The sequence below is a fragment of the Lepidochelys kempii genome, chromosome 16 (genome assembly GCF_965140265.1).
Source record: "Lepidochelys kempii isolate rLepKem1 chromosome 16, rLepKem1.hap2, whole genome shotgun sequence".
NCBI classification, from domain to species: domain Eukaryota; kingdom Metazoa; phylum Chordata; order Testudines; family Cheloniidae; genus Lepidochelys; species Lepidochelys kempii.
Window position 1 is genome coordinate 7,913,516 of NC_133271.1, and position 15,280 is coordinate 7,928,795.

Consider the following 15,280-nt stretch of genomic DNA (forward strand, 5'->3'; position numbering starts at 1 on the left):
CTCTTCCCGGCCGGTTCCCATTCCGTTGGCAGCACATCTGACCGGTTAGCAATGAGTCCTTTTCCCGGCCAGTTCCCATTCCGGCGGACCACATCTCACCGGTTAACAAAGAGTCCTTTTCCCGGCCGGTTCCCGTTCCGTCGGCACCACATCTCACCAGTTAACAATGAGTCCTCTTCCCAGCCGGTTCCCGTTCGGTCAGCACCACATCTCACCGGTTAACAATGAGTCCTCTTCCCGGCCGGTTCCCGTTCCGTCGGCACCACATCTCACCGGTTAACAATGAGTCCTCTTCCCGTTCGGTTCCCGTTCCGTTGGCAGCACATCTCACCAGTTAACAATGAGTCCTCTTCCCGGCCGGTTCCCGTTCCGTCAGCACCACATCTCACCGGTTAAAAATTAGTCCTCTTCCCGGCCGGTTCCCATTCCATCGGCACCACATCTCACCGTTTAACAATGAGTCCTCTTACCGGCCGGTTCCCGTTCCGTCGGCACCACATCTCACCTGTTAACAATGAGTCCTCTTCCCGGCCGGTTCCCGTTCCGTCGGTACCACATCTCAGCTGTTAACAATGAGTCCTCTTCCCGGCCAGTTCCCATTCCGTTGGCAGCACATCTGACCGGTTAGCAATGAGTCTTCTTCCCGGCCAGTTCCCATTCCGGCAGCACCACATCTCACCGGTTAACAAAGAGTCCTCTTCCCGGCCGGTTCCCGTTCCGTTGGCAGCACATCTCACCGATTAACAGTGAGTCCTCTTCCCGGCTGGCTCCCGTTCCGTCAGCACCACATCTCACCGGTTAACAATGAGTCCTCTTCCCGGCCGGCTCCCGTTCCGTCGGCACCACATCTCACCGGTTAACAATGAGTCCTCTTCCCGGCTGGTTCCCGTTCCGTCAGCACCACATCTGACCGGTTAAAAATGAGTCCTCTTCCCGGCCGGTTCCCGTTCCGGCGGCACCACATCTCACCGGTTAACAATGAGTCCTCTTCCCGGCCGGTTCCCGTTCCGGCGGCACCACATCTCACCGGTTAACAATGAGTCCTCTTCCCGGCCGGTTCCCGTTCCGTCGGCACCACATCTCACCGGTTAACAATGAGTCCTCTTCCCGGCCGGTTCCCGTTCGGTCAGCACCACATCTCACCGGTTAACAATGAGTCCTCTTCCCGGCCGGTTCCCGTTCCGTCGGCACCACATCTCACCGGTTAACAATGAGTCCTCTTCCCGTTCGGTTCCCGTTCCGTTGGCAGCACATCTCACCGGTTAACAATGAGTCCTCTTCCCGGCCGGTTCCCGTTCCGTCAGCACCACATCTCACCGGTTAAAAATTAGTCCTCTTCCCGGCTGGTTCCCATTCCATCGGCACCACATCTCACCATTTAACAATGAGTCCTCTTACCGGCCGGTTCCCGTTCCGTCGGCACCACATCTCACCTGTTAACAATGAGTCCTCTTCCCGGCCGGTTCCCGTTCCGTCGGTACCACATCTCAGCTGTTAACAATGAGTCCTCTTCCCGGCCAGTTCCCATTCCGTTGGCAGCACATCTGACCGGTTAGCAATGAGTCTTCTTCCCGGCCAGTTCCCATTCCGGCAGCACCACATCTCACCGGTTAACAAAGAGTCCTCTTCCCGGCCGGTTCCCGTTCCGTTGGCAGCACATCTCACCGATTAACAGTGAGTCCTCTTCCCGGCCGGCTCCCGTTCCGTCAGCACCACATCTCACCGGTTAACAATGAGTCCTCTTCCCGGCCGGCTCCCGTTCCGTCGGCACCACATCTCACCGGTTAACAATGAGTCCTCTTCCCGGCCGGTTCCCGTTCCGTCAGCACCACATCTGACCGGTTAAAAATGAGTCCTCTTCCCGGCCGGTTCCCGTTCCGGCGGCACCACATCTCACCGGTTAACAATGAGTCCTCTTCCCGGCCGGTTCCCGTTCCGGCGGCACCACATCTCACCGGTTAACAATGAGTCCTCTTCCCGGCCGGTTCCCGTTCCGTCGGCACCACATCTCACCTGTTAACAAAGAGTCCTCTTCCCAGCTGGTTCCCGTTCCATCAGCACCACATCTCACCAGTCAACAATGAGTCCTCCTCCCGGCCGGTTCCCGTTCCGTCGGCACCACATCTCACCGGTTAACAATGAGTCCTCTTCCCGGCCGGTTCCCATTCTGGCGGCACCACATCTCACCTGTTAACAAAGAGTCCTCTTCCCAGCCGGTTCCCGTTCCGTCAGCACCACATCTCACCGGTTAACAATAAGTCCTCTTCCCGGCCGGTTCAGTTCTGGCGGCACCACATCTCACCGGTTAACAAAGAGTCCTCTTCCCGGCCGGTTCCCGTTCCGTCGGCACCACATCTCACCTGTTAACAATGAGTCCTCTTCCCGGCCGGTTCCCGTTCCGTCGGCTCCACATCTCAGCTGTTAACAATGAGTCCTCTTCCTGGCCGGTTCCCATTCCGTTGGCAGCACATCTGACCGGTTAGCAATGAGTCCTCTTCCCGGCCAGTTCCCATTCCGGCGGCACCACATCTCACTGGTTAACAAAGAGTCCTCTTCCCCGCCGGTTCCCGTTCCGTCGGCACCACATCTCACCAGTTAACAATGAGTCCTCTTCCCGGCCGGTTCCCGTTCGGTCGGCACCACATCTCACCTGTTAACAATGAGTCCTCTTCCCGGCCGGCTCCCGTTCCGTCAGCACCACATCTCACCGGTTAACAATGAGTCCTCTTCCAGGTCGGTTCCCGTTCCGTTGGCAGAAAATCTCACCGGTTAACAATGAGTCCTCTTCCCGGCTGGTTCCCGTTCCGTCGGCACCACATCTCAGCTGTTAACAATGAGTCCTCTTCCCGGCCGGTTCCCATTCCGTTGGCAGCACATCTGACCGGTTAGCAATGAGTCCTCTTCCCGGCCAGTTCCCATTCCGGCGGCACCACATCTCACCGGTTAACAAAGAGTCCTTTTCCCGGCCGGTTCCCGTTCCGTCGGCACCACATCTCACCAGTTAACAATGAGTCCTCTTCCCGGCCGGTTCCCGTTCGGTCAGCACCACATCTCACCGGTTAACAATGAGTCCTCTTCCCGGCCGGTTCCCGTTCCGTCGGCACCACATCTCACCGGTTAACAATGAGTCCTCTTCCCGTTCGGTTCCCGTTCCGTTGGCAGCACATCTCACCGGTTAACAATGAGTCCTCTTCCCGGCCGGTTCCCGTTCCGTCAGCACCACATCTCACCGGTTAAAAATTAGTCCTCTTCCCGGCCGGTTCCCGTTCCATCGGCACCACATCTCACCGTTTAACAATGAGTCCTCTTACCGGCCGGTTCCCGTTCCGTCGGCACCACATCTCACCTGTTAACAATGAGTCCTCTTCCCGGCCGGTTCCCGTTCCGTCGGTACCACATCTCAGCTGTTAACAATGAGTCCTCTTCCCGGCCAGTTCCCATTCCGTTGGCAGCACATCTGACCGGTTAGCAATGAGTCTTCTTCCCGGCCAGTTCCCATTCCGGCAGCACCACATCTCACCGGTTAACAAAGAGTCCTCTTCCCGGCCGGTTCCCATTCCGTTGGCAGCACATCTCACCGGTTAGCAATGACTCCTCTTCCCGGCCGGTTCCCGTTCGGTCAGCACCACATCTCACCGGTTAACAATGAGTCCTCTTCCCGGCCGGTTCCCGTTCCGGCGGCACGACATCTCACCAGTTAACAATGAGTCCTCTTCCCGGCGGACTCCCGTTCCGTCATCACCACATCTCACCGGTTAACAATGAGTCCTCTTCCCGGTCGGTTCCCGTTCCGTTGGCAGCACATCTCACCAGTTAACAATGAGTCCTCTTCCCGGCCGGTTCCCATTCCGTTGGCACCACATCTCACCGGTTAACAATGAGTCCTCTTCCCGGTCGGTTCCCGTTCCGTTGGCAGCACATCTCACCAGTTAACAATGAGTCCTCTTCCCGGCCGGTTCCCATTCCGTCGGCACCACATCTCACCGGTTAACAATGAGTCCTCTTCCCGGCCGGTTCCCGTTCCGTCAGCACCACATCTCACCAGTTAACAATGAGTCCTCTTCCCGGCCGGTTCCCGTTCCGTCAGCACCACATCTCACCGGTTAACAGTGAGTCCTCTTCCCGGCCGGTTCCCGTTCCGTCAGCACCACATCTCACCGGTTAACAATGAGTCCTCTTCCCGGCCGGTTCCCGTTCCGTTGGCACCACATCTCACCGGTTAACAATGAGTCCTCTTCCCGGCCGATTCCCGTTCCGTCGGCACCACATCTCACCGATTAACAGTGAGTCCTCTTCCCGGCCGGTTCCCATTCCGTTGGCAGCACATCTGACCACTTAAAAATGAGTCCTCTTCCCGGCCGGTTCCCGTTCCGGCAGCACCACATCCCACCTGTTAACAAAGAGTCCTCTTCCCCGCCAGTTCCCGTTCCGTCGGCACCACATCTCACCAGTTAACAATGAGTCCTCTTCCCGGCCGGTTCCCGTTCCGTCGGCACCACCTCTCACCGGTTAACAATGAGTCCTCTTCCCGGCCGGATCCCGTTCCGTCAGCACCACATCTCAGCTGTTAACAATGAGTCCTCTTACCGGCCGGTTCCCGTTCCGGCGGCACCACATCTCACCTGTTAACAAAGAGTCCTCTTCCAGCCGGTTCCCATTCCGTCAGCACCACATCTCACCAGTTAACAATGAGTCCTCCTCCGGCCGGTTCCCGTTCCGTCAGCACCACATCTCACCAGTTAACAAAGAGTCCTCTTCCCGGCCGGTTCCCGTTCCGTCGGCACCACAACTCACCTGTTAACAATGAGTCCTCTTCCCGGCCGGTTCCCGTTCCGTCGGCACCACATGTCAGCTGTTAACAATGAGTCCTCTTCCTGGCCGGTTCCCATTCCGTTGGCAGCATATCTGACCGGTTAGCAATGAGTCCTCTTCCCGGCCAGTTCCCATTCCGGCAGCACCACATCTCACCGGTTAACAAAGAGTCCTCTTCCCGGCCGGTTCCCGTTCCGTTGGCAGCACATCTCACCGGTTAACAAAGAGTCCTCTTCCCGGCCGGTTCCCGTTCCGTCGGCACCACATCTCACCTGTTAACAATGAGTCCTCTTCCCGGCCGGTTCCTGTTCGGTCAGCACCACATCTCACCGGTTAACAATGAATCCTCTTCCCGGCCGGTTCCCGTTCCGGCGGCACCACATCTCACCAGTTAACAATGAGTCCTCTTCCCGGCCGGTTCCCGTTCCGTCAGCACCACATCTCACCTGTTAACAGTGAGTCGTCTTCCCGGCCGGTTCCCGTTCTGTCAGCACCACATCTCACCGGTTAACAAAGAGTCCTCTTCCCGGCCGGTTCCCGTTCTGTCAGCACCACATCTCACCGGTTAACAAAGAGTCCTCTTCCCGGCCGGTTCCCGTTCCGTCGGCACCACATCTCACCTGTTAACAATGAGTCCTCTTCCCGGCTGGTTCCCGTTCCGTCGGCACCACATCTCAGCTGTTAACAATGAGTCCTCTTCCTGGCCGGTTCCCATTCCGTTGGCAGCACATCTGACCGGTTAGCAATGAGTCCTCTTCCCGGCCAGTTCCCATTCCGGCGGCACCACATCTCACCGGTTAACAAAGAGTCCTCTTCCCGGCCGGTTCCCGTTCCGTCGGCACCACATCTCACCAGTTAACAATGAGTCCTCTTCCTGGCTGGTTCCCGTTCGGTCAGCACCACATCTCACCGGTTAACAATGAGTCCTCTTCCCGTTCGGTTCCCGTTCCGTTGGCAGCACATCTCACCGGTTAACAATGAGTACTCTTCCCGGCCGGTTCCCGTTCTGTCAGCACCACATCTCACCAGTTAACAATGAGTCCTCTTCCCGGCCGGTTCCCGTTCCGTCAGCACCACATCTCACCGGTTAACAATGAGTCCTCTTCCCAGCCGGTTCCCGTTCCGTCAGCACCACATCTGACCGGTTAAAAATGAGTCCTCTTCCCGGCCGGTTCCCGTTCCATCGGCACCACATCTCACCGGTTAACAATGAGTCCTCTTACCGGCCGGTTCCCGTTCCGTCAGCACCACATCTGACCGGTTAAAAATTAGTCCTCTTCCCGGCCGGTTCCCGTTCCAGCGGCACCACATCTCACCGGTTAACAAAGAGTCCTCTTCCCGGCCGGTTCCCGTTCCGTCGGCACCACATCTCACCTGTTAACAATGAGTCCTCTTCCCGGCCGGTTCCCGTTCCGTCGGCACCACATCTCACCTGTTAACAATGAGTCCTCTTCCCGGCCGGTTCCCATTCCGTTGGCAGCACATCTGACCGGTTAGCAATGAGTCTTCTTCCCGGCCAGTTCCCATTCCGGCGGCACCACATCTCACCGGTTAACAAAGAGTCCTCTTCCCGGCCGGTTCCTGTTCCGTTGGCAGCACATCTCACCGGTTAACAATGAGTCCTCTTCCCGGCCGGTTCCCGTTCGGTCAGCACCACATCTCCCCGGTTAACAATGAGTCCTCTTACCGGCCGGTTCCCGTTCCGTCAGCACCACATCTCACCGGTTAACAATGAGTCCTCCTCCCGGCCGGTTCCCGTTCCGTCAGCACCACATCTCACCGGTTAACAATGAGTCCTGTTCCCGGCCGGTTCCCGTTCCGGCGGCACGACATCTCACCAGTTAACAATGAGTCCTCTTCCCGGCCGGCTCCTGTTCCGTCAGCACCACATCTCACCGGTTAACAATGAGTCCTCTTCCCGGTCGGTTCCCGTTCCGTCGGCAGCACATCTCACCAGTTAACAATGAGTCCTCTTCCCGGCCGGTTCCCGTTCCGTCGGCAGCACATCTCACCGATTAACAATGTGTCCTCTTCCCGGCCGGTTCCCGTTCTGTCAGCACCACATCTCACCGGTTAACAGTGAGTCCTCTTCCCGGCCGGTTCCCGTTCCATCGGCACCACATCTCACCGGTTAACAATGAGTCCTCTTCCCGGCCGGTTCCCGTTCGGTCAGCACCACATCTCACCGGTTAACAATGAGTCCTCTTCCCGGCCGGTTCCCGTTCCGTCAGCACCACATCTCACCGGTTAACAATGAGTCCTCTTCCCGGCCGGTTCCCGTTCCGGCGGCACGACATCTCACCAGTTAACAATGAGTCCTCTTCCCGGCCGGCTCCCGTTCCGTCAGCACCACATCTCACCGGTTAACAATGAGTCCTCTTCCCGGCCGGTTCCCGTTCCGTCGGCAGCACATCTCACCGGTTAACAATGAGTCCTCTTCCCGGCCGGTTCCCGTTCCATCGGCACCACATCTCACCAGTTAACAATGAGTCCTCTTTGAGGTATTTTTACATTCCTCCAGTATGTGAAGTACATGCTTTCCCAGAGTCCCATGCAGTCTCTCCACTATTCTATTCCTTGGGTATGGGACACAGCAGATTTTTAATGTACTGCACCAATACTCATCAGAAAGACCTCAAATTCTCTGGATACAAAAGGTGTCCAATTATCTGAAAGAAAGCTCTCTGGTAGACCAAATGTAGCGAATAATGTGGTTAGGAGACAAATGAGCTCCTCTGAGATGCCTTGTGAAATTATAAATGCAATGGGCAAAGTAATAGTCTATAACAGTCAACAGTGTGTAGCCATGCAATGCAGTTGAGGGGCCAGTAATATCCACTGCAATTGTCTGCCACGGTCTGTCTTCAACTATTGGTTTCAAAGGTGCCAGAGGAACAATAGTTCTATACATGTCACTCAATGTCTGAGGGCGGCCCTGGCCACCGAGCATAACTCTGCAAAAGTTCCTTCATTTTTAGTAATCCCCAAATGTCCTTCATGAGCCATATCCAGGATTGCTTGTCACAACACTGCAGGGAGGATCACCCGGGCTTCTCTGTATAAGATATATCGAGTAGCACGTCTTCACTGGGCACTCAGAATTAATGTTGTAGACTATAGACAAAGTTTTGTTAAGGACTGGGTCCAGCCAACCTCCTTATGCAGATCACCTTGCACAGTTCAGCATCTTGAAGATGGCATCAGCGATCATGTTGTTCCTTGACTTCAGCAAAGCTTTTGACACGGTCTCCCACAGTATTCTTGCCAGCAAGTTAAAGAAGTATGGGCTGGATGAATGGACTATAAGGTGGATAGAAAGTTGGCTAGATTGTCGGGCTCAACAGGTAGTGATCAATGGCTCCATGTCTAGTTGGCAGCCGGTATCAAGTGGAGTGGCCCAAGGGTCAGTCCTTGGACCGGTTTTGTTCAATATCTTCATAAATGATCTGGAGGATGGTCTGGATTGCACCCTCAGCAAATTTGCAGATGACACTAAACTGGGAGGAGAGGTAGATACGCTGGAGGGTAGGGATAGGATATAGAGGGCCCTAGACAAATTAGAGGATTGGGCCAAAAGAAATCTGATGAGGTTCAACAAGGACAAGTGCAGAGTCCTGCACTTAGGACAGAAGAATCCCATGGACCACTACAGACTAGGGACTGAATGGCTCAGCAACAGTTCTGCAGAAAAGGACCTACAGTGGACGAGAAGCTGGATATGAGTCAACAGTGTGCCCTTGTTGTCAAGAAGGCCAATGGCATTTTCGGATGTATACGTAGGGGCATTGCCAGCAGATCGAGGGATGTGATCGTTCCCCTCTATTCGACATTGGTGAGGCCTCATCTGGAGTACTGTGTCCAGTTTTGGGCCCCACACTACAAGAAGGATGTGAACAAATTGGAAAACATCCAGCGGAGGGCAACAAAAATGACTAGGGGACTGGAACACATGACTTATGAGGAGAGGCTGAGGGAACTGGGATTGTTTAGTCTGCGGAAGAGAAGAATGAGGGGGGATTTGATAGCTGCTTTCAACTACCTGAAAGGGGGTTCCAAAGAGGATGGATCTAGACTGTTCTCAGTGGTAGCTGATGACAGAACAAGGAGTAATGGTCTCAAGTTGCAGTGCGGGAGGTTTAGGTTGGATATTAGGAAAACCTTTTTCACTAGGAGGGTGGTGAAACACTGGAATACGTTACCTAGGGATGTGGTGGAATCTCCTTCCTTAGATATTTTTAAGGTCAGGCTTGACAAAGGCCTGGCTGGGATGATTTAGTTGGGGATTGGTCCTGCTTTGAACAGGGGGTTGGACTAGATGACCTCCTGAGGTCCCTTCCAACCCTGATATTCTATGATTCTATGATTCCTCCTTGAGTCAGTTGACATCTCTTTCAGTCAACAACATATGGTGTGCTCTGCTATTTCTGCATACTAGGGTGCCAAACCAGCAGAATTTCTCGAAAGAGCATGGGCAAGTATATTACATCTTCCTTTGAGATGTACCAAATCAAAGTCATACTGCTGTCCCTGAAGAACCCACTGCTGCAGCCTCACATTCAGCAGATCAATGGCCTTATAACAGAGGCCTGGAATAGGCAAATGATCCGTTTCAAAGGTGAAATGTCTTCTCACTAAATAAACCGGGAAGCATATAATAGCAAAAACCATTGCCAAGAACTATAGCTCAGTCTGGGAATAGTTTGCTTCTGTTGGGGTGAGAGTATGGGATGCAAAGACAACCACCATCCCTCCTAGAGCAGAACGGTGCCCGGACACTGATTGAATGCATCAATTTGAAGCACTCTGGGCTTCCATGGATCAAAATAAGCATGAGAATGGATCCGACAGAGGTCTTGACGCAGGGTTTCAAAAACTTGCTTTGCTTCTTCGGTCCAAACCAACTGGTCCTGGCCCTGGGTTAAATTTCCCAGGGGCTTCGCAAGGATACTAAAACTGGGCAAAGCATAGCCACCTATGTATTAAGCTAGGCCAAGGAATGAACCTCAGCCGCCGTGATGAGCAGGTAATGGTAACGAGCGACAGCTTGCAGCCATTCAGGTGTTGCTTTCATACCGTGGGTTGGCAGAGAATGCCCTAGGAACTCTACAGCATTTTTTGCAAAAATGCACTTGGCCCCTTCAACTTTATATCAGCTAGTTGCAGGTAGGTTAGTACCTGGGCTAGAACAGCATTATGCTCAGGAAGAGTTTTAGCAAAGATGAGAATGTCTTCCTAATAGCAACATGCCCCCGGGAGCTGAGACACCACTCTCTGAAATACTTCAGAAGCAGAAATTAAGCCAAAAGGGAATTGTTTTGCAAAAATGCTGTAGCGGGGAATGAGCAACCAGGGATGGATCACTGGATGATTTGCCTGCTCTGTTCATTCCCCCTGGGGCACCTGGTCCTGGCCATTGTCGGCAGACGGGACACTGGGCTAGAGGGACCTTTACTCCAACCCAGTACGACCATTCTTAAAAAGCCACAGCTCACAGAGGTTTCCAGAAAGCCTTCGTAGTGTCCATAAAGCGTCCAAAAAGCCTGTTTCTCTGTAAAATGGAAAAGTGGAGATGGATTAGAAAGGCAGTCCCCGGCAGGAGGAGGAACTTGGGACTCAGAACAAAATCTTGAAAGTATGTTCTTTCTCAAAGGTCATGTGTGATGTTGCAAACATCCAAATATTTTTAGGGCCAGATCCCCACTTATGCCAGCTTCACCCCACCCAGGGATTCCCCTATGTCAGGAGGGGAATCCCCAGCTGCTGTTAGGGTGACTCTCGTTCCTTTTGTGCTGCCCAAATGGCATAAAGAGCATGCAGGTGAGGCCAGGGTTATAGTCCATCCTCCACTAAACTCCTGTCTCGTTGGAACTAACAAGCAGCCTGCATGGCCTGAGAGAGGCACACCCTGTAGCAAAGAGAGTGCAAGATCTGTGTTTTAGGCTGGCCTTGCAATAGAAAAGTCTGTTCCACCTCATTCTTTTTCTCCTTGCTTGTTCTCACTTTGATATGGTTGGCAATCTTCCTGGCTTCCTGACATCACCTGTACAAGTGTACGCAAGAAAATCCAGGGCCAAGCAGAGAACCTGTCTTGGAACCAGAACATCTTCATTCCACTGCTGTGTTTGATCCCCTTTCCCTTCCTCTCTATTGTTACGGTTCATGATCCAAGTCAGAATCAAGGGAGTGTGGAAAGTTTCAGAGATCTTGTGGGGAAGGGCAGCCTTTTGATAAGCCCCTCCCTTTCCCAAACTGGGACTGGCAAAAGCAACCTCATATAGTGTCTGACTGTGTCCTAAGAGCATGTTGCCATAGCAGCAGTCCAGTGCATTAAGCACTTTGTGCGGGGGCGGGGGGGGGCATCAACGAAAAGGACACAGAGGATGGTGAAGCTGATTCACTGAGTTGCTTTGTATTGCAGACAAACTAATTGCAGCATTGAGTTCAAATAGTCACTAACCAAGCTTATTTCCCTGACTGCTTCTAGGGGAACAACAACAGCTTTAGCTGATATCACTCCCAGATTCGCTCCCCCATGCCCAGAGCAAACACTCACTCCAATTCGAAAAGTCAATAATGCCTCTTAAACTTGGGTTTCAGTTTCAGTGCTGGGTCTTCCACATGCATTGTCTACGACTTCTACTGCCTGCCTGCCATCTGAATTCCCAGTGTGCTCCCCATAACACAAAGCAAAGTAGCAAAGTGCCTTCTTACAGAAGGAAGCTGGCAATCAGGTAGCCCCAGCTTGAGCCTAACTCCTGCCCCCCTCAGCACCAAGGTTTGTAGGGAGCGGGTCCACCACAGTTCAGAGTTCATTGGCCTCTTGGTGGAACTCTGCTAGCTGAAGGCCAGGATCAGGGGATCCATGGATCTTAGTTCAGTGTTGGCAAGAAGGACTTACAGGGAGGGCATGTCTGCCTGGGGTTCTCTGACCTGTGCCATGCTCTCTGTTTGCTCCAGGGGTGATTGGTTTGCAGCTCATTAATGGGAAGAACGAGTCAGCTCACATCAGCGATGCTGTTGCAGTGGTAGCTCAGGCAGTCCATGACTTATTCGAGAAGGAGAATATCACGGACCCCCCGAGAGGCTGCGTTGGGAACACCAACATCTGGAAGACTGGCCCTCTTTTCAAGAGGTACCTAGGCACCTGGGCTCACCCCGCCCTCCACCCCTCCACACCATATGTTTGGTTATTTACTATCAATCATTACTTTGGGTAGGAACTGGATTATGAGTTCCCCAAATTCCCCAAATGTTTGAAGAGGTGGTGTAACCTAGTGGTTGGAGCACAGGACTAGGCGCCGGCCTACCTGGGTTCTCATGCTAATTCTGCTGGTGAATTAATCCACTGATGAGAGAGGGAAGGGGATTTGAATTGATACTTCATTTTTTTAATACATCTACATGATTTTGTCACTCAAGATGGAAAGTGAATCTGTGCAGAGTAATTAAGAGCAACAGCGATCACTGCAGGAAACCGCGGGGAATGTGCACAACCACTTCCATTCCGATCAGCTATTTTCAGATGATACTTTTCCAAGGAATTCACTTTCGGTTTGGTGAATATGGAAAATCCATTTGCAAAGTCTGAGCACACCATCCCGTCAGTTTTGGACTAATAGGGAATGAAACAAATATAAGCATAATCTTGTCCATGGTAAAAAAAAATGCCAGCAACTTTTCATTTAATTTTGTACTGGTCTACAGCACAATAGCATGTCAGCTTGAAACGTCACATGGGACTAGACCCCACTGAGGAACGGTGAATAGAATTGGGGGGAATGGTTTTCATTTAGAAAATGTAAGAGTTTCAGAATATTATGCATTACACATGCAAAGTAGCTTTGTTCATAAAATCTGTAGCTTTACACCTGGGATGTCATTTGATCCGGGAGGCCGTAGGCGTGCTCTTTGGTGCTGTGGCACTTGGGAGATCTGCAGGCTGGGATCTCTGTACTGCGAGGCTGAGTTGCTCTGCGGGATGGGATGTGAGTGCCCTAGAGCTCAGTTTCTCTGCAGGATCTCATCTTGGTGATGCTCACTCTTGCTTGGGAGAAGAAGTGAATTTGTAGTCTCATTCTCTTGATATTCATTCAGTGCCCAGTGTCCCATTCTAGCTCACATGGTCTGATTTGTTTTGATCTGCTGTGTCTGCTCCACTGATCAGTTCATAGAGTAACACCTGCTGAGCTCAGGGCTCCATGAGGTTTGAAAACTCAGGGGTAGTTCCTGGGCTCATTGCAAGCTGCTGGGGGCGATCTAGTCTAGGGAAAACAGATCCACAACTTTTATCTCATTGACTAACGAAGGGCCCGATCCCCTAGCCACCAAAGCTCTCTCACTGAGCTCTCATCTGCCCTGCTGCCCTGTGTTCTGGGAGGAGAGCAGATGAAGAAACATGTGCTGGAACCTAAACGGCGGTATTCTTTGTAGAGTGTTGATGTCGTGCAAGTACACCGAGGGTGTGACCGGGAGACTGGAGTTCAATGAAGACGGGGACAGGAAATTCGCCAATTACAGCATCATGAACCTGCAGAACCGGAAACTGGTTCAAGTTGGGGTTTACAATGGCAGCCATGTATGTATGTTCCTCCAGGGAGAGCCAGAGATGGAGGTGCAGAGCCTGCACCAGCCATCTAATGTCTCTCTCTCCTTCTCTCGGTGACACTTGCAGGTCCTGCCCAATGACCGGAAGATCATCTGGCCAGGGGGAGAGACAGAGAAACCTGCGGGCTATCAGATGTCAACCAAATTGAAGGTACCAGCAAATGACTCAGCTGGTGAGATGGAGCCACTAGTAACTCCTCTCACGTATCTCCTGGCCTTGTGGCAGGACTGAGTCTCAGTTACATTAAAAAGCCTCGTTATGCTGCGCCAGCAGCATCTCGGGCTGCAACGTGGGAGTGCATTAAGTTACACAAAAGCACATCTACACGCACTGTCAAGCCCTTTTCCCTGACAGAGCAGTGTCAAGGGTCTTAAATGTAAATGCGGGGCAGGCCCAGACTCATTCACTGTTGTGTTGTCTGTTTGTAAATGGGGCCCTGAGTGGGGGTCTCTGTCCCAGTTCCTAGGTCAAATCTAAAGGGGATTCATTTTAGCTTGAGCTGGTGTGACCTACTGGACAGAGCACTGGCCTGGATGCAGGAGACATGGGTGCTCTTTCTGGTTCTGCCTTTGGCCTGTTGGGTGACCCTGAATAAGTTACTTACTGAATAAGGCCTCCTTCTATGCCTCAGTTTCCCATGTGTAAAATGAGGGTAATGCTATTAGCCTAATTTTTAAAGTGCTTTGAAATCCATGCGGGAGAAGTGCTGTGAGAGAGCTGGGTGGGGGGAGGATTATTATTATTATCATTATGCATTTGAAGGAGCCTTCCCTTTGTGACCTCTGACCCCTTCAGCAAACACTTCCTGTCCTTACTTTCAAAGCCCATCACAGCCTGCTCTCCTGGCTGAGCCTTGCTTTAGGAAAGAGGACTCCTTTATTTGTGATGGGCACCGTGGGATCCTTGCCACGAACAAACTAGACTGAGTAGTCTAGACAGTTTGTGTTTTATTGGGGCATCCCACATCCCCTTGGGGAAGGAGAAGGCCACCTTGCAGAGGCTTAGTCTCTGAGGCAAATGGGCATTTCTGCTTCCTCCACAGATTGTGACAATTCACCAAGAGCCCTTTGTGTACGTGAAAGCAACACAAGCCGATGGAACATGTAAGGAAGAAATTACCATCAATGGAGACCCAGTGAAAAAGGTCTTTTGCACTGGACCCAATGAGACCATCCCAGGTAACTTCTTCCAGGGAATGAACATGCAGCAGGACCTCAGATCAAAAAAGTGAGGGAGCCCAATCCTGCTCTGCGGCCTGCAGAACTTGAAAGAGAGCAGCCCACTGGAAAATATCTGAGTACCTTGCCAGGCCAGAGAGTGCCCCATTTAGCTCCTCTCCATTGCCATGTGGGTGTTGGGAATCTCAGATGCCCCTGCACACAGAGATACAGCCTCCATGCTGGTCTCTCCTCTTTCTGCATTCCTCTCGTCTTCTCCTTTCTTCCCTTCTCTCTGACTCGCCTCATGCCTCTTTCTCTCTCTTACTCACTGTCTCCTTCCTTTGTTCTCTCTTTATTTTTGTCTCTTCCCCCATACCATAGTAAAATATCCCATGGCAGTAAATTCCAATGTGGAAAGTTACTTTGTCTTCCTAAATTCCTTGAGTTGAACACTGTATTCTCCTTCATTTCCTACCCTGAATTGTTGAGCAGTGTTGCTGTGGGCTGCGAAACATCTACTGCATTCCACCGCAGTGGTGAATGCATTTCAGTGGCATTGATAGGTTTCCTTTTTAACCTTGCTAATTCACTGCACACATAAATCACAAGTAAACCATGTCTGGGTGTTTCTCATTTCTGAGCACAGGGCTGCAGTGAGGTCTCATTGCTGTGACTTCTTCACTCTTGCAAAATACATGGCAGA

The 15,280-nt window shown here is 52.3% G+C and overlaps 1 protein-coding gene across 23 annotated transcripts in view; it reads left to right on the forward strand.

The window, feature by feature from the left end:
- Positions 1-15,280, forward strand: part of GRIN1 (glutamate ionotropic receptor NMDA type subunit 1) — an 87,122-nt gene that overhangs the window by 43,550 nt on the left and 28,292 nt on the right. For all 23 annotated transcript variants that reach the window (XR_012155318.1, XR_012155311.1, XR_012155314.1 and 20 more), the window contains 4 exons: positions 11,770-11,944; positions 13,243-13,387; positions 13,484-13,567; positions 14,460-14,595. Coding sequence is in view for 12 of the 23 variants with exons in the window: in XM_073314979.1 (XP_073171080.1) it covers positions 11,770-11,944; positions 13,243-13,387; positions 13,484-13,567; positions 14,460-14,595 (540 nt within the window). In the remaining 11 variants the exon portion in view is untranslated. The remainder of the gene's footprint in view (positions 1-11,769; positions 11,945-13,242; positions 13,388-13,483; positions 13,568-14,459; positions 14,596-15,280) is intronic.